Below are 26,893 nucleotides of genomic sequence, written 5' to 3' on the forward strand. Positions count from 1 at the left end.
ATTGGACTGCAGCCCTACTTTTCCCAGAAATTTAACTTTGTCGGTTGGGAATTCAATTTTTTATGACAGTTCAAACTGTATATACATTTTTCTACCTGTGCAGTACCGCGTTTTAACTCAGTAAGACCGAGTTAACTAGGGAGCGGCACTGACTACCATATTATAAATAATTTTAAGTTAAAAAACTTAGAAGCAGTGTTGCCTATCAGGACAGAGTTTCTACGAGTTTATGATATAATAATAAAGAAAGTGAAATGCCTAAAAAGCTAGGAAATTCAGAGAATCAAAAATGATAGTTTCGATTGGTAAAAAATGTACGTGAAATCATTACATATATTTGAAAACTATTTACTACAAGAAAAATATTTTGCACTAAAAGACTATTACAACTAATGTAATTACAGTCAAAAGTCGTTAATCCGGACTCGTCGGGACTTCAGTGATTCCGGATTATCGATTTTTCTGGATTATAGATCATCAGTTTAAATCTGGTAAAATGGCATGAAGAAATTATAAAATTAAAAATATGAAACCGTAATTTACGAAATAAAGAACAATTATGATTTAAAGTGTATCAAAATTTACAAAAAAAAAAAAAAAAGGCTTAATATTTATTTGTTTACTTTATTAAACATTTCTTTCAATGTAAGTTGTTTAAGTTGCTTCGTTTTTTATGTGATAATACATTCTCTTTAATTCTATAAACAGACATAATTTCTTGTTCAGTTACAAAGTTACGCTGTTCAAGTCCTATAATTGCTGTGTCGAGAATACCGACTAATTTGTCAATCGAAATTTTTTCGTTTTCAATAACCTCTGTCACTTTCTTCGCTATCGGAAGCGAATTGTAATGACGAGGCATTTGATTTAAATCATATCAAAGATGGAGTACATCGAAATGAAATACTACATTTAGTAAGCAATTATAAGCCAAATAAAATAAAAACATCTGCCCTGAAGATAAGGATAGTGCTGACAGATCAACTTCCAATTCATTGCGTGCCGGCGGCAGCGTTAAAGATAAACAAACGTTAAAGTTTACATAAACAAAGGATATGCCTTTATCCATTTTTTGGAGCAATTCCACTTTTTGTTTAATGGACTCCGAAACATACTTTCGCTTTGTAGATCCGTTACGTATTAGTAAATATAAATCAGAAATTCTATTTGACATAATCAAAAGTTCAAGCTTACTTTTATAAAATTGCTCTAACAGTCTACAAAAAATAATAAGCCGGATCCAATTCGAAGATTAAGGAACAACGCAATCTGCAACATTAACTGAAATAGATAATTAGAGCTTAGCTTATACCATCCGTTATACATTAAACGCGCATTCGTAAACGTATTTTGCGCACGCGCACACGTAAATTCGCAGCCGTAAAGGTCTTACGCGCATGCGTCAACGCGACGCATGCGCAGAAAGTTTGTAGCTTTGAGGTCCGGATTATGGGTGTCCGAATTAACGACTTTTGGCTGTATTTCTACAAATTAATTTTATAATCAAATGTCTTGATACGAATACTGCAATATGTGCTTTAATAGCCACATGCTTTAAATTACTGTAGTTCAATACTATATTTAGAATTCTCCTATTAGATTCAAATTTTATTTTTTACTTCTTTCACTTTATTTAGTGATACTTTTTGCATAAATACAGTAATTTTTGTAATTGAAGAGGATAAAAAGGCTGCAAAGAATATGAAACATTTCTTCAAGAGACCAAATAGTTAAGAATCGATTTTTAATAATTTGCAGCTGATTTGAAACAAACATTCATATGAAACTGTTACAACTTTGCAATTCGCAGTTAATTTTTTATGAAACATTTTTTTTTTTTTTTAATTTTAACATTTTTAACATCCTTTTCAAGATACAATATTTCATACTATTCCATAGAATTTATCCTAAAACATTCAAAAGTAATCTCAGCAGACATATCAAAAGTTTTCTCAAAAATACCTGAAAAGAACAAAACTCCTTTTGACACACTCCTCTGAAACCTTCTATTCACTGGTTACCAATACCATTAGCTAGTTAAAAGTAAGTGAAAGTTCCAAGGAAAAATACAGACGTTAATAGGCCTGATTAGGATATTAGAAAGGTAACTTATGATGAGGGCTACAAAATGTTTCAAATGAAAGAAAATTTGTTTTTATCCACAATATATTCAATGGAAAAATAAACATACTGGTGGAAAAAATTAAACTAGCAGCTATAAAAAGATGCTTTTTGTTCCTTCTATTCAGAGCAAACTTTTGAAAAGCAGCTCATTTGGAGCTTAAGGTCAATGCTATCACACAGTTCAATAAGATTCACCTTTGCGACAGAGAAAAGTGTAAACGTTTGCACCTATTCTTTTGGCATATATGAAAAGGGGAGCAAGGAATGCTTCAAATTCTAATTTCAAGGACTATATGTGTAGATGGATAAAATTTTTGCAGGTAGATGGTGGAGCATGTTGCTTAGAAGACATATGATGGATTGTGAGAAATGGTTAGCAGTTGAGATAATAGAAGCCTAACAGACATTGATACAGGTCTGAAAAGTCCTAAAACTAGCCAACAACATAATGACACGAATCTGGAAGCAGTTTAAAGATATTGGTGATGTATGCAAACAACCAAGTCGATGTCAAAAACAACGAACTCTAAGAATCATTATTTCACAGCTGTTAAATGAAATGGATAACTGACATCAGCCGATATTGCAAAAGAGCTTGCTACAGCTATGAAAACTCAACTATCCACATATAACATAGGTGATAGTCTACAAAAAAGACATCTATATGCAATGAAATTTATGATTTGTGTCCCACTAACTTAGGATATATTATGCACTTGATAGATCATCCTGATGGAGCACTACAGTCAGAAGCAGAGGCAGAGTTCTTGTGACTGATGAATATTGTTTTTGTTTAGAGAGTGATTCCCAATATGTTATAACCTGAAGGAGTAAAGCACAAGCAACAAGACTAAAAACATCTGCGAAAGCCATAAAACAATCGTGGTGGAATCATGTTTATATGCGACACCATTTTGAATGGACACAGTGATCTAAGCATTTTTACCAGCGCAACTAATTATGAATGCTGAAATATACACAGATTAGGTTCTTGATAATTAATCAAGTTTTTTTATAATAATTTCCCTACCCTAATGGGCAATAATGCTTGTCATCATAGGTACAGTGACAATTACCTTAAAGGCAAAGGAATCCAATAGATGGAGTGGCCTGCATATTATCTTGATTTAAATCCGATAGAATGTGTGGAACTCACTATGATACCAACTAGTATCCTGCAGCCCTAACCTAGCCCTCTCCAAAAATATCAAGGTGCTATTTATCATGAATATACTTTGTTACAGCAGGAACTTCTAGACAATCTAAAACACAACACAGAAAATCATTGTACAGCTTGTATTTTAGTCAAATGTGACCACACATCTCTTTAATTTTTTTTATGAATTTCTAAAACATTGTAATATCAATGTTTCCCTTCCCCCCCTTTATATCACATCAGCAATATTTTTATTCACTTCTGGCAGAAATAGACAATCCTGCATTCCAAAGGTGTGCCGAGCATAACAAAACAAAATCATTTAAGTTAGATCAGTTTTTATAGTTGTTTCTTTGATTTTTCATGGCAGTGTATTTCTCTTATACTATGTTCCATGACAGAAGCCAATTTCACCTTGAATTTTTTATTATTACAAAACTCACATCGGCTTCACCTACGCTCTCAGAAAAGAAAGAAAAGAATAACATAAATTTGAAAGTATGTATACAGATAAAAATCAGACTGTCGAAGGTACAAATAAAGATTACCAAACAAGATCCAATAATAAAAAATTTGCATACTTTCTAAACTCCAAAAAAGTTAAATATATGTGAGGAAGAAGAAAATTGTAAAACATTAATAATTAAAACATCTTCCTTAAATATACATCTTATGTACAAATGTTTCGATGTGATATATTTCACCATCCAATATTTACTGAATATGAAATTATTAAATAAAAATGAAAATTTTACCAGCACTATCTGATGATAAATTATTCAACTGAAGGACACGATCTAGACGTAGCGCTTCAAATTTGCGCCTTTTTCGAGCCATACCATCTGGATCTGAAACCAAAACATTTACAATTTCCATAAGGAATCAGAAGAAATAATTATATTATTTTCAAATTCTTGTAATCTAACAATAAGCAAATAAAAAATGTGACTCATTCTTTCCTGTTACAATATTATATTTGTATGAACAAGTTCAAAATAACAAAATTAAAACATCTACTAATATTAATAGATCATAAAAAATAAATTTTATAGGTTAAAATAGTCATGTTTCTGGTTTCATTCTTAAGCAATATTACTATATAATATGTAAAAAGCAGAAGAAAACTGAATTAGATTTTAAATCAACATTATTCTAAAAATAAAAAATCTATTACATGGGAAATTTCAATTAAGTTCCAAATTTATAAATATGCTGCACTGGGTGTTCTCCCCCCCCCCCATAAGAATGCTGGGAAACATTTGTCTCCTACTGTAATCACTTTTTTTCTCCCTCCTCTCCCAAATCTTCATTATTTTGCATTAGAAACAACTTTTGGACTAACTTCTAACGTTTTTAGCTTAGAAAGGCAGTCAAGTTACAATGGCAACAATGTCTAAACCAGTGGTCACCAAACTTATGAAGCTTCTGAGCTACTGTGCCATTTTTAAATCCTACTCTGAGCTACAAACCAAAAGAACAACTAATTTAAAAAAAAAAAAAAAAAAAACATTACATTTGTTAATTGTCTATAAACTTACATTTCTAGTAAATATGAAATCAATTTTAATTAAACTGTATATAACAAAACAAAACTGAAATTGAATTGTACTAAGAAAGAAAATGAAGTATAGTTACTAATAAATAACAAATGCAATGACAGTTATTTTTATCAGACTTATTAACTTTAATCAGAAGGATTCAACTCTTTTTCGTTATCAACAAGTTTTTTAGTGTTGAGAGAGTAGGTAATGGCTGCCAGTTGAATACAGTTGTCCAAGTGTTCATCAGCGAGTCTGTTTCTGTACTTACTTACTGAAAAAAGAAATCTCATACAGATATGTACAGCTGAATATTGCCGTACTTTGAGACAAACCTGGACCAAACTTGGGTATTTTTCTTTAGGAACAAGAGGCCAAATATTTTCAGAGCTTGAAAGCGATTTCACAGATACCTTCACAGAAAGATAATGCAATCTTCACAGAAAGATAATGCTTCAGTAGAGTTGAAACTGATTGTTTTCACTAGTCTTTTGCACTACCAACCAGAAGCGATGTAAGATAAGAGGAACTCAATTTTGTATATATATATTACTTCCACAGCTGAGATTGTTGGAGTAAATATATCCTTGAATTAAGTAGAATAGGAAAAAAGAAACACTTTATTGTAACCAACTGCTTTTATGGCCCACTACCTAAAATAGTTCTAAAAAAGAAAATATATATATTGACAATCATGAGTACAGCTAGTGTTAATTTCATGTGTCCAGCTAGTAATTAATAATTACAGAGATAAAAAAACTGCATGCATTGCTTTTAAATTACTTAGTTTGTTAACCAGTAAGACAGATCAAATTTGAAAGGTAAATTAAGTATTGTACGTTTCACCATATGGCAAGAAACTTTTTCATAAAAAGTATTTTATATTGAGCAATAGCGACACATACCTTTTAAATCGATGAGCTTTCTAACCAAAGTTGAACTACAAAAATCTTATGCTTAGTACAGTGACAACAAACACCTTTTAAATCATTCAATTCGTTAATCAAGAATACATTAAATTTGCACAAAATACAAAACAAAAACAAAATTCAAAATTCTTTCAGGCTTTGAGGTGCATATGTTTGGGTGGAGGATTATATGTATTTGAAATATGACAGCTCAATGTGCCACCACTTTTTAAACAATGATCGTAAATAATTTTCAAACAATAAAATAAGTTGATATAAATGACTTCAGGAATGAAACAGCTTAACAGATTATATTACTCATTATCATTTTCAGGATTAAAGCATGCTGTACCATATTTCTCCCAGAAATTTTGGCCTCTCTTTTATGTATTCAAAAATTAATACAACTTACTTAATCTATAAATAAATAAAAATTTGCCTGAAAGTTCATTTCTCTTTAACATGCATAACAAATACAGATTGTTCAATTTAAAAGTGGATTGCATATTTAAATCAGAGTCAGCAAGTTTCTTACACAACAGAAAAAAATCATGGGAAAAAAAACACAGCTAAAAAAAATAGTTCTTTTTCCTCCCATTAATGGGGAAGAAACTAGGCTAAACTACACATGAATAAAATATGGATACAAAAACATAAATATTCACTTATACTTTTACATCCATATTTTTTTCATATGCAGTACTGTTTATATGTAGCACTCAATAAAAATGTACCTAAGGAAGTTTAGATATGTAAAATAAGATTTTTTCTTTTAAATCTGTTTGTTTTTAATTTTGCAAAAAGTTCATATTTTTTCAAACATAAGATAAGAGGGAAGTTACTTGTTCTTTTATTACCAGAAGCACCAAGTGCTATCTATAGATCACTTATTATCTGAACTGCTAATTATGGTGAGTGAATAAAACTTCATAACTACCTTATTTATGATAAATGAAATTAAATTTTAAAATGTTTTTCAAAAATTCTCATTTTAAAATAATCAGAGCATTAACAGGTTAAATAAAAGTAATTTGTGTTACATCACATAGACAGAATCATTAAGGCCATTAAAATAAATTTGGTTCCAGCAAGTTAATCGCTGCATGCAGTTCAATTCAAACACAATAAAAGCTCGGGAAATGCTGAATACCTGATAAATGAAAATTCTGAATAGTTGAACATATAAAAAGTGCAATTTATGGTAAAAAAGTTAAGTGAATGGAAAAAGAAATTTTTAGGCTTAAAATTATAAAAATTGATCTTATTTTTATAATATTAGCTTGAATATTATAAAAATATTATTATCAGCTTATGTTATTATCAGCTTGAATATCAAAACCTAACATTTAAAATTACAGACACAGCAACAGACAGAGGATGGCATCCAGTGATCTTCAAAAAATAGTTCAGCTTAAAACTGCATATGCATCACCCTTCCCTTAAAAGCTCATTTCTGCAGTGATGCATGGGTGAGATACACATCTGTGAGAGATTTTTGTAGGGAATGCATATATGAAATGCCCATCCAGAAAGGGTTAAACCCCATGCTACAAAGTAATGATACAGGTTTGATTTCTTTTAGCTATAACAGTGACCTGCATATTCATGCAGGATGTATTTGTTATGGCTAAAGGATAACTTGATAAGTTCTCGACACTATTGTGATACTGCACACTATAATAGCTTATCCATCACTTATTATTTCTTGTTGATGATAATGTGCATCCATATATAGCACACCCAAAAGATCAGTGCCTCAAAAGCGAAGACAATGCTTGCATGGAGGGGCAATCATATTTGTCTTCTCTCATTCCTATCAAAATCTTTGAGTTTATCTTGAATATGATATATCTGCTTAGGTAATGCTTTAAAAAAAATTGGAGACAGCCTTACATAAGAAATAGCAGTTACTACGTTCTGCTGCCTCGGCCATTTAACTGAAGGTATGTTCCTACATTTTGGATAGCTTACGTAAATGATTACAATATACTAAACTATATTTCTTTTAGTAGTCATTTGTATTTATTTAGTAGCATTCTGTAATCATGAATATATAACTGAATTGCCTATTTTCATGTGAAATTCTGAGTCAATCAAAGCACAATTTTGCAGTCATGCCACATTTATAGTCACATGCTGAACTACATCAGGGTTAAGTCACTTACTTGCATATCTATCAGTTAATAATGAAAACTCATACCACAGAAATTAAAATACACATCAATTTATGATATTCTACCTGTGAGAAGTGCAAAACCTAAGTTATTACAGAACTTGTGCTTACCCTGTCTCAAAGGGTGCAGAATAAAAGCTCTTGGTTTCCCTACAGCACCATCGGAAGGTCTCCGTAACTGAATGAAACAATCAATAGACTGATTAACATTTGTACTTTTATAAGCTGGTGTCTGGAATGATATTGCAGCTTTTCTGTGCACATGATGTGGGGCAAATTTCCCCAAAGCAGACCATGTAACTTTGCCATCATTTTCTTCATAGAATATTATTTGAATATCATCTGCAAGGAAGTAAAATGTCAATAATGATCATCTCAAATAAAAATCTAAATACTACAAACTACAAAAATATAATAATTACAATAAACAACAGCATGTACAAAGGCTAGTGGGTTACCTTTATTTACTTGATCACACAATAATATAATTTCTTGACCACCAGTAACTGGAGCTGAAGAATGACTTAATTTTGTAATTGTAAGGTCAGAGACAGTTTCTGAAAAGAAAAGGATTTCATTAAAATGTTTTACTCAGCAAACAGAAAAATAACTATCAAAATTCAACGCAAGTATTCTACATAATTAATATCACCAGACTTAACTAATATGCAAAGCCCATAACCTGGAATGCAAATATATGCATGCATATGTTTTGATAAACCTATAGAATTTTACCACAATTGTGTGTTCCAAGACCTTACATTGAAATCCATTTTTCAGCCTGATAGTTGGGCCAGAATATTAATCTACTAATAGATGATATTATGTGTTAAAATGTGTTCTGTTTTACTTACTAAATGGCAGTACTAATCAACAATATTTTCACAACAATGCTTTACTCATAAACTTCATTTTCCCTTTCAGGAATGTTTGTTTGACATTTTCATTTCATACATCAGATTTTTATTTTATACACAGTATCCTTAAATGAGTTCAATGAAGTTATATGGCATATACATGAGGTTAAAAGAAACAAAATATAGTGGTGGAGTATTTGTATTACGATGAGAATATCTGCATTTTTTATATCTGCATGCAGTATCCATGTTAGCCGTGCTGCACCCGTACGCACTTGTTTTAGAGTGAGCATAAAGACTTAAACTTTTCACCAAGAGATTCTCTTGCACTTGTGCTTCACTGTTCCTAAGTGTTTGTGGTCGACATTTGGTGTCAGCTTATCACCATGTATTTAGTTTCGTATTTTACCTTTTAATTTTAAATAAAGTTAATTTTATGTTTTACCAAAGCTTTCGACCCTCCTTGAATGAACCTTCCGACAAGTTTGGAATCTTGTGGCATAAACCATCGCCACAATATTATTGGTACACCATTGCTTTCAAAGGATCTAGAAATTTATTTCTGAGACATGTGGCCTGCTGAAAGAAAGGATGCTTATTATACACATACAATATATGCACAGACGTACATACTGGCTAAATACCTGCGACTGTTGACAGTAGCAGATGCAAGTGAGAAAACTGAACAGATATGGAATAAAAGAAAGTGCAATGGCAAAAGCAAATAGTATCTCTGGAAGGATTATATGCATGTTTCTAACCATGGCTGAGCTACAAAAATATAGCCAGTTGGTGAGTCTTCTATGAGAACAAGGTTAATGAAAAGTGTACACATATAACAAAGCAGATCATGATACATAATTAAATATGCAAATTGGAAAATTGCATATAGTACTACTATAATATGCATTATAAAATTATGCAAACAGGAGTACATATCTATATATATCACAAGCTGTTCATACATTATTAAATCATCAGTCAATGATGTAAATACAAGCAGCAAGGCTTCACTGCATTATATACTATGTGACAAGCTTAAAGATGTCTGCTGCCATCCAAATGCTGTCTAACTGTGTACAATCAACTCCTCTGCAGAATTCAAGATATCCTTGCACACAAATGATTTTACAAAGCTCCATAAGAAGAAATCAGCAAGTTTCAAATCATATGATTTGAAAACCAGAAGAATATCACTGAGAATAAGTCACACGCATTCGTCAGTTTGCCCGGCCAGATACGAAGTCATATGATTTTGGCACATTATCACCTGAATGAAATGTTAAAATTTTTCCAATAATATTTTGTTTTTCTAGATTATCAAAAATGACACGTATGATGACAGTTAGGATTTTGTGGCATGGTAAAGAAAGAATAACTAGTATCAGTATCTATTGTAATGACTTTTAAAAAAAGGCCTGTATGTAGTATCTTGGTTTAAAAAAAAAAAAAAAATTCTAATGAAAGCTGGAAGATAGACCACAAATAAGAGGAATGTACACAAAACATACAAATTTTTGGCAAGACTTCAACTTTCTTTTACAGTTCAAGGGTGATGGTGACTACATACTACTGAGGTGAATCCATGCTCAAACAGATTTTTAATCTGGGTGAAAGTTTATCCATCTTGACTCATTTTCTTGTCACGTGGAAAGAGTTTCTGAATCCTTCAACCTGAAAGTTCTGCTTCAAATAGATTTCTGAAATTAAAATATTAATTCATATACATGCCTATCCCTCAAGTAACACAAGATGCAATGCTGGGGAAAAAAAAACTACCCACACATTAATGAGACAGCCTAATTCATTAGTCTACTGATATAATAACTATTCATGTTACGTGTATGGGTTCCTAATGGATTGAATGCATGCAGAACCAATGATAGCTTGATAAAATTTATTTTCCCAAAAGAAAGACTTTACAGTTCTGGAACTTTCCATAAAAGTACTCATACAGCTCTTCTCAGTATGAAAGAGCACAATTAGTAGTTACCACGTCAAACTACTAAGTTAAACACAACACAATACAAAGTGTCTCTAAACAGTGAAACACACGGAGATCTCTCAATACTGCAAAGTTAAATTGGAATTTAAAACTGAGAACTGATGTTTTTTCTGGTCTTGTATAGTTTTCTCCCGGAAGCCAAAGAATTTCCAGTACCTTCCATTTCTCAAAATTGCTGGAAGGCATATACGGTTAAAGTTACATGTAAGGGACGGATATGGTTACACTTACATATAGGGATCAATTACAGTTATACAGGGACCGGACCAAAATATCGCCAAATGGTCACTTAAGTTTTACAACTTTTAGCAATTTATTACCAAATTTGGCAACAAAAACCATCACTAGCTTTGCAATACCTCACAAATTTAGTGAGCTAACCATTTACCTCAATGTTAAATAGACTTACACCTGTAATCTTATTTTTCTGGGAGAGTTTTGCTTTTCTTGTAGCCATGTATGTTAAAATTACATAAAATTCACAACACTATGCCCCTTTGCAGAATTAATGAACAATATATTTTACAATAAAAGGTCCTAGCCAATAACAAAAAGTTTGACTGCAAGTAGAGGAATCAGTGGAAGAAAAAAATTAAAATAAAGATCACAAATGGATGCATATATGCATTAACTTTCATATCAGGGTGGTGAAAAAAAATCTGCTACTCAAAAGCCTGATGTAATATACATAACTGGTTGTGTATGAGCTGGCAAAATAAGCACAAAATTCAGTTTTTAATGACATTGTACATAGTTAATGTGTATAAGTATGATATTATAAAACAATATAATATTACTGCACTTTTTGAAAACCTCTCTGCTTTCAATGCATTAATGGAATTATGCCTGGAACTGCAACTATTTACTAAGTTTTGATGAAGAACTGAATAATAGCAATAAAAGTTTTTTAAACAATTGTAGATGAAGGTGATGACTCTAGCTATCAACCATGCTTTGCAAGTTTGTGGAAATTTCTTTCTAATTCATTTTTTGATTTAGAGCCTAAATCTTTGCATGAAATAAAACATGATTTTTACTTGTTACTTCGATTTTTGAAGATGAACACTTGCCACTAGGATATTATTCTGAAACATCCTTCATCCAACACCAGATTTCTTACAAAGATGAATCTTTACATCCAGGGATATGTAGCACTAAAGGTAGAATTGTTTCTTTGGTCTCATCTGTGCTTTCCATTTTCATCTTTTCATCATAACCTTGCATCTTTTCCATTGATTTGACAATTGTTGTAGCCTTTACATGAGGCCAGGCCCATGTAACCCAATAAGCAACAGCCTTTACATTGATGTGTTCCAATTTTTCAATTACGTCCTCCTGTCCATCTTCAATTTCTTCTTTCACAGTGAACAATAACTTGATGAGATTGTACCTTTTCATAATTTCTAAAAATGCCCTAATCCATAGGGTGACAAATGGTGGTTATCCTGGGGAAGGAGCAGAAGCACTGATTTAATGTCACCATCTTTAAACTCTTCTGCATCATGGTACACTGTAGCAATATCTAGCAACAAATCAGCTTTCTGGGCTATTATTTTCTTTCAAAAATTTCTCTGTTGAAGGATTAAATTAGTTAAAGAACCAATCTGAAAATTTCACTGCCTACTATGTGTTTTTCTGACAATAGTATTTTAAAAGAAGAGTGCTATTTAAGACTGTTCAAAAGGCTCCATGATCTTAAGACTTGCCAATCATCACAAGGTTCATTTCAAAATTTGATGTAGCATATTCTACATGCTAAAACTGTCCGCCTTTCTTTGTCTTCCTTACACATAGAAGTTGCTGCTTTAATTCTAGCTGCAAGACTCTTACATTTTAATTAAGGTCTGACTCATCTCACAGTTATTTCTCACATTAAATATCTGATTACCTGTTATTTTTTCAGTTTCCATTAATTCCTGTTTTCTTTAGATGTCTATATTTCTTCAAAATTTGAAGATGCTTTTTCATAATGATGGATACTGTGATTGCCCCCCCTCATCAGTCAAACCAACTGACACACACTTGCTGAAAAATCTGGGTTTCTTTCATTGAAATAATTGTGAAAATGCAATGCTTTTTGCTATAAAACAGTACTGAAATAGCATATAGCATACTTTTGTTCTTGAACTGTGTAAACCAATCATACAAAGCATGTTTTCATTATTTTTAGTCACATTTTTTCATTAGTCACATTTTTTCCTTATTTTTGTTTCTTTGAGCATTCTGTAACACTTGATGTACACCATTTTTCTATAGTTTCCTTTTCCAATCTCATACCGTTACCCATCCAATGCCAAAGCAATCAGTACCTTCTGCATAGTCTCTCCTTTGTTCAATTTATTGATTACCTCAAGTTTTTGTTCCATCAATACGACAACTTTCTTTTTGCCACCATTCTTTCTGTATCTGCGTAAATTTCAACTTTTAAACTCCACAACCCAATCAAACTAGACACACCACACACAGACACATATGCATGGACAGTAACAGACCATAAACTGATCCACTTACAAATGATAAATTGCACTACACTGAATGACAGACACATGAACCACAGAGTAGACAGATGCCTCACAAAAGAGTTGGCAGCAACGAAAAAAAACTATGTTCAGAACTTGCAATTCTTGTAGCTCATTGAAGCAGGGTTTTATTTTGGTGGGGGGCCATAGTATGTCAGATACGCAAGACTCTATTGCATAGCATTTTTAGACATGGCAACCAAGCGCAAACAAAAACAGTACAAGAGCAAGTGCATATACCTCAGAAACAGAGAAACCAGACATCCAATTATGAAAAATTCATAAAATTCATTCATAAAAGACTAACATTTCAAAATACACACGCACACATGAAAAAGAAAAAATGAAAATCTAAAAACAATCATGAAAGAAATTAATATTAAAAGAACAACTCTCAAAAGAATGCAATAATGAAAAATCAAAGAGCACAGTTCAATTCTAAAAGCAGTATGATGGCAAAGCATTACCTAGGAATTTTAAAAATTTCACTATGGTTAATAAAAAGGCAAGCAATTTTAGGGTGACTGTTACAATAAGAAATAACAACCAATTCAAATAATGCTCACAACTTAATTCCAAGTTTACTGCCACGAAGTTATCTTAAATCAAAATTCTTTGGTGATCCTAACAGGTTCTGATGAATTTTCCAGTCTCTCCTGTTAAACAATCTTTTGCAGTATAAATCATACAACAGAACTTAACTCCAAGTTTTAATGATACTGAAAAGTGGTCAAAGTCAGAATAAAAACCTTCAGATTGTATCAATATACACCTATAAAAATATTTATGACCCATACTAATACTGATTTGAGCAAGAATGTACTCAAATTCCTAGAATCAGGCAAAACTATTTTAAACACACAATATAAAATTCAACACATCAGAACAGGACTCGTACCTGTTGAAACATGAAGTAAATAAAACAATTAAGTATGTTTGACAAGTGTATGTCAGAGAAGAGCTAAAACTGATCTGCAAGGCATAGTAGATACCACTTAATGTAATCATGTTTATAATGGCTATTTTGATAATATTAACTGAAGATTACATTACATGATGAGAAAAAATATCTTCAAAATAACAATGGAATTTTATTTTATTAATTAGCATTAATATAACTAAAACCATAAAAATCTATACTTTCCCCGCATTTCAACTAACAAATGCAAGCATTCATTTATGAACTGTTCATAACCTTACCGAAATTATTTGACTGATGTATCCCTAATTTAAATACACAGAAAGCATGCCTCATTAATATAGAATGTACCATAAAAATTTTAAATTATCTCAAAAACAAATTTGAAAGGTTTCAAATTTAAACAGTCACCCAAAAAGGTTTGTTAAGGTTTTTCCCGCTTTTGCTCAGCTCGCAGTCTAAAAGTCTGCTGTTACATTCACTCCTACTAAGCTTTTGGGGGGGAGGCTTATTAGCTTTATTTAGCACCATTTTCTTCGCACTTACAGCATACACAATCCAACAGTAAAATTACAAAAATTTTAAAGCAGCATAGCAGTATACATTTAGAATTCCCGGTGCAGCACTCAATGCTAGCATACATTTTTCTGTTTTTTTTATTTGTCTTTTGGTTCCTTGCTTGTCCTGGTGGGATGCCTGTTTGTCCCGCTTTTCTACAAAACAGACTCTTAACGTCAATTAACTTGAATTGGGTGCCATGGCGCATTGGTGACGCCTTGATGAGCTATGATGTTCGATGACCTATGATGTCATCACTCAGAAACATGGGCGGCGATTGAATTGGTGGCTAAGGTACAGAAACAGCTGTGCATGCGCGAAATATCTGTCGCCAAAACTCCAAGCTGGCGTCGAAGTTTGGTCGTCACATTTATCAAGAGTCCATAAAACGAATATCGTTTTAAATTTCTTTAAACATTAAAGGAAAAGAAAATCTTTTTGGGTGCAAGTTAATTAATTAATGGATTAGTTATTTTTAACCAAAAAAAGTGCAAAAATTCGAGTTTAAATTATCACAAAAAGTCAAAGAAAAGTTTTGTCGTAGAACGTTTCTTCTTAACACCATGTTCCTCAATTTCCTGTACACATCACGGAGGGGGAAATTCTCGCCACCAGGTTCCGTTGCCAAATCCCTTGGTGAATTTTCCCTCCACTTTCCAGAGATGTAATAGCAAATTGGTTTATATTACATTCTATGGAATATTTTTCTTCTTTACACAGATGTTCTTTGGCTAAGGTGGTTTGTGAGCGAGATTCTCGTGTTTCGGTGGTTATTTATTTTTTTCTTATGTGAGTAACATTACCCGGGTCTCCACTGAGCATCATTCATGCCAAAACGAAATTCGAAATTCAATGAGGAATTACTAGGTGAATTTCCATTCATAAAGAAGGTTAGAAGCAACACCAATAGTGACGTGCGTTGCGACAGATGTGGATCACATTTCTCCGTTGCTCACAGCGGGTGTGGAGATATATTGAAGCATTTGAATACGGATCATCACAAAAACGCCCTCAAATAGTCACCATTGTCAGGTACAATTACAAACTATTTTTTAAGATTTTAGTTAGGAGAAAAGGAAGCTCGGTTGGCTGCTACAGAAGGTACCTTTGCGTACCACACGATTTATCACAATCACAGCTTTAGGTCGATGGACTGTACTTCCAATTAATGCAAAAGTATTTTAAATTCACTTGCACACGAACAAAATATGAAGCCACTGTCACTAATGTACTTTGCCCATATGTAATGAACCGTGTCAAAGCAGAATTAAATGCCGTGAATTTTGTGACAGTGTCTACAAACACGTCGAACCATAAGAATGTCAAGCTATTTCCTGTGATAGTGAGATATTTTGTGCCACTGTCAGGTGTAGTGATGGGCAAATTCGGTACTTTCTTGTACCTGGTATGAGAGTAACGGGTACAGACAAGTACCCAGTACAAAATACCCGTTACTCAAGTAACCGTTACTTTGAAAAGTACCGAAAACCGATTTCAAGTACCGAGTACCCAAGTAATGATTTGGAGTAACGAAGTAACGAAATACCGGAGTACCAAAGTACCCTAGTAACGATTTGGAGTACCGAAGTGCCCTAGTAACGATTTGGAGTACCGAAATACGCAGCTAACGATTTTGGGCACTGAAGGAACTCTGCCACGTCACCACGTGTTTGATTTTATCTGTATGGAGTAAGATTTTGAATATCAGAAAACATGTCAACTACGCAAGTGTCTGAGGAGCAGGCACGCATATCACCATTTCGTTAATACAACCAGATACTACTGTCCTCGTACCAAAACTGAAGTGAGCTGAACCCTCATCGATCCTCCAGTAACGAATACCGAAATACCGAGAAGAGACGCATATTTTCGTTACAAAGTAGGGAATACCGAACAGCATCCATTTCGGTACAGAAGTAACGAATACCGAAAAGTACCCGTTTCGGTACAGAAGTAACGAATACCGAAAAGCATCCATTTCGGTACAGAAGTAACGAATACTGAAAAGCATCTGTTTCGGTACAGAAGTAACGAATACCGAAAAGTGCCCGTTTCGGTACAGAAGTAACGAATATCGAAAAGTACCGATTTGGGTACTGAGGTAACGGGTACTTGGACGTACCGATTTTCAGTACCCGTTACAACTAAGTACCCATTACAAAATACCCGGTTCGGTAGTACTGACTCATCACTAGTCAGGTGTGAAAGTTAAAATTCTGGACAAATTTATGTGGAAGCAGTTATTATGAAAATTTATTATTTTTTCCGCATCTACACTGTTCGTGTTGAGTCATTCAAAGAATTTTGCTACTTTGCCTCTATAGCATACCAGCGCATTTTAGGATATGGGAAAACCAGATGGTTATCACTGATGCCTGCAGCAGTAGGGAGAGTTTTAAAATTGTTTTCTGCACTGAAATCCTATTTCTTGTCAGAAGGGAAGTGCTCCACCCTAATCAGCAACTTTTTTTAGAATCCCTGTGCTGAATTGTGGCTCTACTTCATACATAATATCGCTGCGGTGTTTCAAGTGGCAATTCTGCACATAGAAGTAGAGACTATTACAGCATTGGAAGTATCTTCGGAATTGGATGATTTAATACCTAAATGCACTGAGAGAAGCGCAAAAAACTTTTTGCCAAATGAAATATGTATGCTGATTACTCAGTTAGAAGAGGAAGGATTGGCGAGAAAAAATGACATTATAAGAACCATTGTAAATTTTTACGACAACTGTGCTGGATATCTGAAAGAGAGGGTTGAGCAATTCGAATATCTAAATGCATTTAGTTGGCTTGCGTTAAAGGAACCACCGTCATGGGAAAAAGTACAAGAGAGCATGAACTTTCTGGGTGGAAGCTTCCGAAGGTTGACAACAATGATGATGAGTTATTTGACAAAGTAAGCTACATTAGGCGATTTATTTCACCACAAAAGATTGGGCTGAAAGTTCTCTTCATTTCGAGGATAAAAACGTGCTAGGTGCGCAAATCCAGAAAATTATAGAGTTTATATTGTGTCTTCTAGGAACAAATGCCGCCAGTGAATTTCTCATCTATGAATATCATATGGACAACTGAAAAGACACAGTTAAAACTGGAAATACAACAATGTTAATGGTGAAGTGCAATTTTGAGTTTGATAGTTCCAGTAGTTCCTGTGATGAAGTCTATGAAAGACTTCTACAAGAGCCAAAACTTCTTAGAAGTATTCATTCATCAATGAAATACGTCTACGGAGTACCAACACAGGATGATCCTTCTAGGTCAGCGGCTGATCAGGAAGGTCCATTGTCCGCATCAAATTAATACATTTGCGGCGTCATGTGCTGGATCGACACATTCAAGCAACAATTTTTATTTTCTGATTGCTTTTTTTTTATTCTTTGTTCGCTCTTACTCTTACTGAAAGCACATCTGAGTTGTCTTAGTCCAGATCCCAAAGTCCGTGATTGTTGATTTAATAATTGATTCAGTATGAGATATAGATAAATTCCATTTTTTCTTTCAATAGAAGACTCTAACACACACGATAATTCTTTACAGGACAATGTGACTTCACTAAAAATTTTGCACTCCGCATTTTCACCTTCACAGGGGGCTTCCGCCCTCTCCCACCCTCCTCCACCACTTAAGTTTGGATCCCTGCATCCCACTTTGCCCTCCAGAAAATCTGGTCACCTTATTATTAATGTTTTATGTGTTTACTTTATTTATTAAATATCCCATTCTTGGTGCTTACACCACATAAAATTTGATTCAACAGCAAAATCACCAAATATTTAAAAACAGCATATATTTAGAATTTTCGACAAACAGTCTTGCACTGGGGATAATGTTTTATTCCATATAGTGTTGCCACTGCTCGCTTTGAAATCGTTAAGTTTGTTAATCAAAAATTAATTAAAAGTTTTACAAAATATCAAACAGATAATAAAATTAATTTAAAATTCAAAATTCAGGCTTCCAGGTGCTCACATTTGTTGAAGGACTAGGTTATTCAAAACTTGATAACTCTAGGTATTTTTGCTTTTTCACACTTCATACATTGATACAGACTCATCATTTAACTTCTTTAAATATAATACAGGGCAATATTATTTGGTGGCAACAATTGCAAAAGTGATACACCGTTTATAGTGATTCAATGCAAGATGCCGTTTTGAGGCAAATATCCCATATAGGTATAACGTTCATTTTTGGGCTAAATAAAACAACTTTAGTTAGGGATAGAGGGCCTGTTACTCAAAACAGGACCTAATCGCTTTCAAAAAAAAATATAGCAATTGAAAGCTATTATAAAATAAGGTTGTTTAATTTTTCAAATAGTTGACTAAAACAGAAACCAAACTACTTGATGGCTTAATTCCTTACTTGGAAACATTTCTTTATCATTTGGCAATTTTCATTATTTTGATATTATTTAGCAATTTAATCTTTTATTTGGCAACATTACTTCAGTTTGAAACAGATTTATTTTATACTTTGAACATATTAACCGAACTGTTGATAAAAAAAGTGATGTATTTTCCATGTTTTCTTATACATACAAGACTTCAGCAATTTGACAACAATATCCAAATGATAATACTAACCACTATCACGTAATCAGCATCTACTGTAAAACTCTTTTTGAAGTTATGAGATGTGAAAAAGAAAGATAAAAGCTCATCTCAGCATGGAACATTTATTATTCCTAAAATAATACCATATATCATACAAAAAATTTGAAAAAAAACTTAACTATAATTTCTTCTTACAGAGTTTATAGATTTAAAATAGAAAGAAAAATCAAAATGACCTCAGTTTTTAGTAAAAAAAAAAATCACGTTATCTATTAGTAATATTTTTATACTTATGCTTTAAACATTTTTCTAAACTTGTACTTCAAATTTTTCAAACATTTTAGTAACACAAAATTGGTCATTTGGAAAAAATAATAAAATTAGCATATAGTTCAATATTACTTACTGTTATCAAATATAGGATTGCTGATCACAGGCGACAGAGGAATGCTTAGTTTTCCATTAGCATCTGGTATAAAAACTTGGAAGCATAACCTTAAGGCATTAAGGTTGATTTTATTAGGTTCCAAATGGTGAGAAAAACCAGCTACAAAACACAAAATATTTTGGAACTACTTTAAAATATGTACAAAGTTAACAGGAAAAAAACTTTATTCATATTATATATTTAATTTTTTATCTCACATAGCCATCTTTCTTACATATTACAACGATTAAGATTTGAAGTGTGATTTATTTTTAAGAAAATTCTTTTCAAATAATAAAATAATGAATAATGCACAGCATTGCTGCCAGCTTGAAATAAATGATTACATTTTATCGAAAGTTGCCATAGTAACAATAAGCTATAAAGTATGAAATATAAAACAATTTCGTTTTATATTGCCTTGTGAAAATATGTTTTCTTTGTTATTTTCAACTTGTAAATAAATGAATATATTTCTAAATACTAAATGAGCCATAATATTGGAGACATTATCACCCACATACTTGCCAACCTATGACACTCAAAAATCAGGAGATTTTTTTAAGAAATCAGGAGATTTTTCACAATGTTAAAAAGACTTTTTAAGTGATAAAAATATAGTTTTTAATAATGAATTAACTTTTAATAGTAACTAATTCTTAAATGCAAGCAACACAAAAATACCTTACACATAAAAAACATTTTTATTACTTGCATCGTTTAAGGGGGGGGGGAAAAAAAGACACTTTAATTAGTTTTTGTACAAATGTTATAAACAGTGGCAGATTTTGCTTTCTTTAAGAAAGAAACTTCATAATTTTGTTCACAGCAATTGCCACGTAGGCCTGTTTTCACTAATAAAAGTTTTTCGAATGTGTCATCACTAATATTAGATCTAAATTTAGTCCTCGTTTTCGCAACAACACTGAGAATCCTCTCACACTCTGCATTACTATAGGGAACTGTCAAGATGGTAACACAATTCTAGACAGTTCACTATATTTTACAATTCCATCAGCACCTTTCACTTTTCCAATTAAACTCCACTGGGTGTCAATCCTAGCGGATTTTATAACTTCATCCAAGTTTTCTAATTGTAAACTGCTGTTATGCAGCTGTTACAATTAGAAAACTTGAATGAAGACTTGGATGGATTGTTTCAATTTTTCCTTCTTTTTAGAACTCCTTTCAAGATAATAATAAATATCAACAATGTGTTCATCCACATTTATTGGTAAAGAAGCTGCCCCTTTTTCAGCTGCTAAATTTAAGAGGTGACAGGTGCACCTCATAATCTGAATTTTCCTTTTCTTAAGATGCCTGCAACACCAGTCTTCCAAGCCTACCAATACTGGTGCATTATCGGCACCAAGTGCTAAGCAATTATCCAGAGGGCCTGCATTTTCTTTTAAAGTTTTAATAATTAGCTGTGCTATATTAAAGCCTGTCAAATGTCCTTCTAAAGTAGGAACATAAAGTAAACTGCACTCAATTTCTGAAGACTCTGGATCAAAAAAAGAAACAAAAATTGGATACAGTTTTGAATCAGCATTATTACTTCCATCCGTAGAGAGGCAGAAAGGAGCTGTTTTAATGCAATCAATAACTGAAGATTTATTTTTTAAACCCATTTCTTTAACAATTGATCCTGTTTTGATTCTTGCACCTTGAGTATTTTTTAGCGATTTCACTATCGGGAAACATTTTTCTAAATAAAGCTGCAGCGTGATCCGATGCATTCAGGGGCAGGATGTGCTCCAGTAAAAAAGCAGAGAACAGACATTCTGCATTAATAACTTTTTGGTTCTTTGTTTCCGAAGAAAAATTTAATTTTCCGTTTTTTTAAAAACAACTCATGTTATCCTTGTGTTATTGCGTACGTACATGTTTGAGAACATCCGCCCTTCCACCATGCGAAATCGAAAAATCGCAACGACGGGCTTTACACATCGCAAATTTATTACATTTCTTTGAGGAAATAATGGAAGGAAAGTCAACTGCGTACGATTTTTGAAACGTACACGAGTATTTCACTTTCTCGCAGATGTAACAAAAAATGATAATTTCTAAAACTATTTCCCTAAGGCACGTGTACTCACACAACTCTGGACAAAATGGTGTATTTAATTATGGCAAAGCACACGAGGGCTATCTGCCTAAAGGGAGGGATGCCTTTCGTGGAGGACTTTCTAAGGGAAACTGGCTCGTATACACGTTACACATGGGGAAAACCACGAAAACGCCCATGCAGCCAGCCCGTTCGCAGGATTCGAACCTCAGACCGAACTACCAGTGTTCAGCGTCTTTACCGCTCGGCCGCTGGTGGGCCTGGACAAAATGAAAGAAATAACTAAAGCACGTCCAAATAACAACTTGCTTTGTCTTCATTGGCTAATATATGCCAGCTGACACACAGTGGAGCTCGAAGCCCATTGGAGAACTGGAGAACGACGTTTCTGGATATGTATAATGCTCTCACTCACAAAGCAGAAGCTATCTGATTAGCAAGGTTTTGTTTTAGATATAATGTAGAATAATTCAATTGCTTTCAGACGTCCAAAAGCACTTTTTTTTTTTATTCATATAACAAAGTATTAAGCCAAGTTGCATAAAAGTAGTGAGAAATTTTAAGAATAAAAAAAAGTCAGGAGAAATATATTGTAAATCGGGTTGGCGGGAGAGCGGTCGAAAATCAGGAGTCTCCCGCTTAAATCGGGAGAGTTGGCAACTCTGCACCCATTAAAAAAAAAAATGCAATCATGCTACAATGTCACAGAAACTAACACTTCCCTCCCGTCTAAAAACATCTAAAATTTTGTTACCTCATCTATTTTCTACTATTATCTAAAAATTAAATACCTGTATAATGTATTTCTCCTGCCTTCTTAGCATGCCATCGTGGTGTGTAATGGCTAGCACACTCGGCGCGTATTCGAGAGGTCCGAGGTTTGAGTCCCGGCGGCACTTTTTTCATCTCTTCCATACCAAAAAAACCTTAATGTCTCTACAGTGGCACCCGAACTAAATAAAAAGGCGATGATGATGCTTTTTCACTGCCAGGATTTGGTGATTGGGTCCCCTAATCCCAGTTGCCCTTTAAAAGGGGTAGTATATAAGGTATTTCTTCCACCTTCTTAGCATGCCTTTGCGGTGTAATGGTCAGCACATTCGGCACGTATTTGAGAGGCCCGAGCTTTGAGTCCCGGCAAAGCACGACACATTTTTCATATCTCCCGCTTTGAAATAACCTAGTGTCTCTACAACTGAATCTTTAGCAATGTGCATAAAAAACCATCGAGTTTGGTAGCATTAAAAAAAAATTCTACACTTGCATATTATAAAATCATCTTAACAAAAATTGGCAAAGTTTCAAAATATGCCAAAATATAGTAACCATGTGCATAACCATTCTTTGGGCAACCCTGTGCATGACAATTCTTCATTTAAACAATCAATGTTGCCATATCCATATACAGATTTCTCTTTGTTGCATTCTAAATTCAATGGCTTTTATAGACATCAATATTCTTTATTATAATATGTTTGTGGGATTTGCCTACAATGGAAGGAACTGCAATAAGATTTCTTCAGGGTTACAGTATTTTGTTGCAAAATCAGAAAAAAGAAACAACTGCCTTAAATGTCTTCGTAAAGCAATCACCATGAAATTTCCAGCACAACAAAATAAATTATACTCTTCTGTTATTGGGACTGGATTTAGAAATGCAGGTATGCATGCATGTATGGGTGTATATGTTCATGTATGCATATATGCATATACACACACATGCATATATGCATATACATACATACATACTTTACTGAATCTGATCCCAATAACAGACAAGTATCAAATAAACAAAAAACCCCATATAAGTAGATTTATTGACCTTCCCCCCCTAAATAAGTACTTAAGTTAAAACACAAAATATACTTGTTTAAAGCAAATTGATAAGCTTGTTTGTAATAAATAATTTTTTACAATTATAAGGCATCATTAATTTCCTTTCTGTAAAAGCTGCCAAACTTTGCTGAGGTGGTTGTGCTAAAGGTACGCAGGTACCACAAAATCTGTTTTACACATTTCATTTTAATCAAGACTCATTCAATATATCTAACACAAAAACTGGTGGTCAACTTTTACTGAATTTATTCCTATGGACAAAAAGACAGGTATAAAATTCAATTATTTGTGGCCTTTACAATACTTTACTTCATTTACAATACTGCCCATAAAAGTTTGGAGAATCACATGCATGCATGTTCAATAAAACTAATTAATAATCACACATTTCACAAAAAATTCAAGCAGTTTTTAAGATCTGGTGTGAACTATAAAAAACTGTTTATACGCATTTCTTAGGACTTGTATACTTACTTCAAACAATACATTTTAATAATAATATACTGTAATTCTCAAAAAGTAACATGTTTTAATCAGAACTGCTTTATTAACCTCCTTTAACATTGTAGATGTATTCAGACATAAACATTTTCAGACTTTCAGTTAAATTAAGATTTTCAACCCTTCCACAATTTATTTCCATTCAATTTTTGATCTTTTAAAAAAAATCAATTTTCTTATTCATTAATAAACAAAATAATCTAAGTCCCATTTGATAATAGTACTCTTTAGATCTCAAAATTTAAATATATATAAATATGCTAATACTTACATAAATAAATTTATTTATGTTTAAATTGCATGAAATTCTTGCACATACGATCAATCAATTACAGAGGTTCTCAACGGGGGACCGGGAGTGATGTAATCAGCCTTTTATTTATCTGTTAATTATTTAGTTTTAGTTTATGAATATAAAAAATACTTTTATTCAAATTTTTGGTATCTATCAATATCTTCTATACTTTTCCTTGATTAATTTATTAAACACATTAAAAAAAAACTTAATTCATATAAAGTATTTTTCAATTTTTGGAAAAGAGGGAGGGAGAATGAACTTTCACAAATGGTAAAAGAAAAGCATGGGGCAAAAAAGGTTGAGAGCCACTGGTCAATTAGCAGTATCAGGCTTTTCTCTCCTTTAAACACTAAACTACATTTTCTCCCAGCTGCGAATGCATGCTCTTTTCCCAAAATGTTTTAATTAATACCACAATCTCCACATAATTAATAGCAACTTTAAAATGTTTAAATTTTTAGCATAATAAAAATTTTAGGTTCTCCCACATTATCCAAAAAAGCTGCAAAAATCACCTACTCGTACCCAATAGGTAACTTTTACCTTTTCACAAATAAAAAATCACCAAATTGTGCCAAGGTGATTGCGCTGATATGTAAAGTACCAAAGAAGACAGCATAATTTTTAAAAGTTATTGACAACTCAAAATACTTAAATCTGTTATAATAGTTCAAACACTTTATTGATATACAGCTAAGAATGCAATATTGATATTGCATTTTTAGCTGTATATGAATGAATGAGCTGTATATGAATGAATGCATATGAATTTAAATGAAAACTTAAATTTCTCTTTTGCTGAAAAATACATGAATAAGAATGTTTGGTTTAATACCAAATGATAAATTTTAATGTTATTCTTTGTACATTTAATCATAAAAGTTTTCTTTCAATTTTAAATGAATCACATGTAGCTTAGAGAATTACACAAAATTATTGCAATACAAAATTTTAGCTGCATTTTTCAAAATAAATAAAAGAAATTGAAAGAATTTCTATTCCTGAGGCCTATATATGACTATTAAAAAAACATATTTTGTTTCATATACCAACTTAACATATTACTGAACACAAAATTTGAACAACTATTTTGTTTGAACAAACTATACTAATTTGAACAACAAAATTTGAACAAACTATTGAACTAACTTCCAAAAGGATCAACTTGCAATGCTTCTCTATGTGATAATGATTCCTTTATGTCCTTCTTTTTTACACACTGTATTCCAAGATTTGCAAAACTAAAGGGGGAAAAAATAAGAGATTTTGCTACTGAAACAAAGTTTAAATAACTAATTACAGTTCCAGAAAAAGAAGTGGCTAAATTAAAATGCATGCAAGCAATAATACTGGCCTATACAAAGTGTTTTTTACCTTATATGTTTACTATATGCAAAACAGTTTTAAAAAAGAGAAAAAAGAAATACATGAATGTACAGAAATATAATTTATTTCTAAGTTAGATAATGCAAAAATAGAACACTTTAATTAGACTTATGATACTTATCCTTTTAATAGATAAATCTGTATTTTTCCATTAAAGATACAACATATTTTTAGCGTGCTTGTTATGGCCATTAAAATGTGCGCAGTGCTATTCAGACAGCAACAAGAAAATACTATCTAATTTCATGACATGACACAATTCTCCAGAAATTCCAATTCTCCAGAAAACCGTGGACAATAGCATGGCCTAATTTATTTTTTCTTTTTGTAAACAAGCATTTCACATTTCACTGCATTGATCGATTTTAACGTTAGGACAAAACAGCAAACAAATGGCACACTGCTATCTCACATAACTATTCCTATCAGAAATCATGCTGTGATTCATTATAGTACTGTTTATAAATAAATACAGTCAAAAGTCGTTAATTCGGACACCCATAATCCGGACCTCAAAGCTACAAACTTTCTGCGCATGCGCGTAAGACCTTTACGGCTGCGAATTTGCGTGTGCAAAATACATTTACGAATGCGCGTTTAATGTATAACGGACGGTATAAGCTAAGCTCTAATTATCTATTTCAGTTAATGTTGCAGATTGCGTTGTTCCTTAATCTTCGAATTGGATCCGGCTTATTATTTTTTGCAGACTGTTAGAGCAATTTTATAAAAGTAAGCTTGAACTTTCGATTATGTCAAATAGAATTTCCGATTTATATTTACTAATATGTAACGGATCTACAAAGTGAAAGTATGTTTCAGAGTCCATTAAACAAAAAGTGGAATTGCTCCAAAAAAATGGATAAAGGCATATCCTTTGTTTATCTAAACTTTAACGTTTGTTTATCTAAACTTTGTTTATCTTTAATGCTGCGGTGGGCGCGCAATGAATTGGAAGTTGATCTGTCAGCACTATCCTTATCTTCAGGGCAGATGTTTTTATTTTATTTGGCTTATAATTGCTTACTAAATGTAGTATTTCATTTCGATGTACTC

The 26,893-nt window shown here is 32.6% G+C and overlaps 1 protein-coding gene across 4 annotated transcripts in view; it reads right to left on the reverse strand.

Moving 5' to 3' along the window:
• The window catches only part of LOC118181923 (embryonic polarity protein dorsal-like), a 59,456-nt gene that overhangs the window by 7,449 nt on the left and 25,114 nt on the right, over positions 1-26,893 (reverse strand). For all 4 annotated transcript variants that reach the window (XM_035351168.2, XM_035351175.2, XM_035351183.2 and 1 more), the window contains 5 exons: positions 25,601-25,692; positions 19,728-19,868; positions 8,358-8,456; positions 8,011-8,241; positions 4,036-4,128 (listed from right to left, as the gene is read on the reverse strand). In XM_035351168.2, the coding sequence (XP_035207059.1) occupies positions 4,036-4,128; positions 8,011-8,241; positions 8,358-8,456; positions 19,728-19,868; positions 25,601-25,692 (656 nt within the window). The remainder of the gene's footprint in view (positions 1-4,035; positions 4,129-8,010; positions 8,242-8,357; positions 8,457-19,727; positions 19,869-25,600; positions 25,693-26,893) is intronic.

The sequence above is a fragment of the Stegodyphus dumicola genome, chromosome 4 (genome assembly GCF_044657685.1).
Source record: "Stegodyphus dumicola isolate Sdum_Otavi_A_Nest chromosome 4, ASM4465768v1".
Lineage (NCBI taxonomy): Eukaryota > Metazoa > Arthropoda > Arachnida > Araneae > Eresidae > Stegodyphus > Stegodyphus dumicola.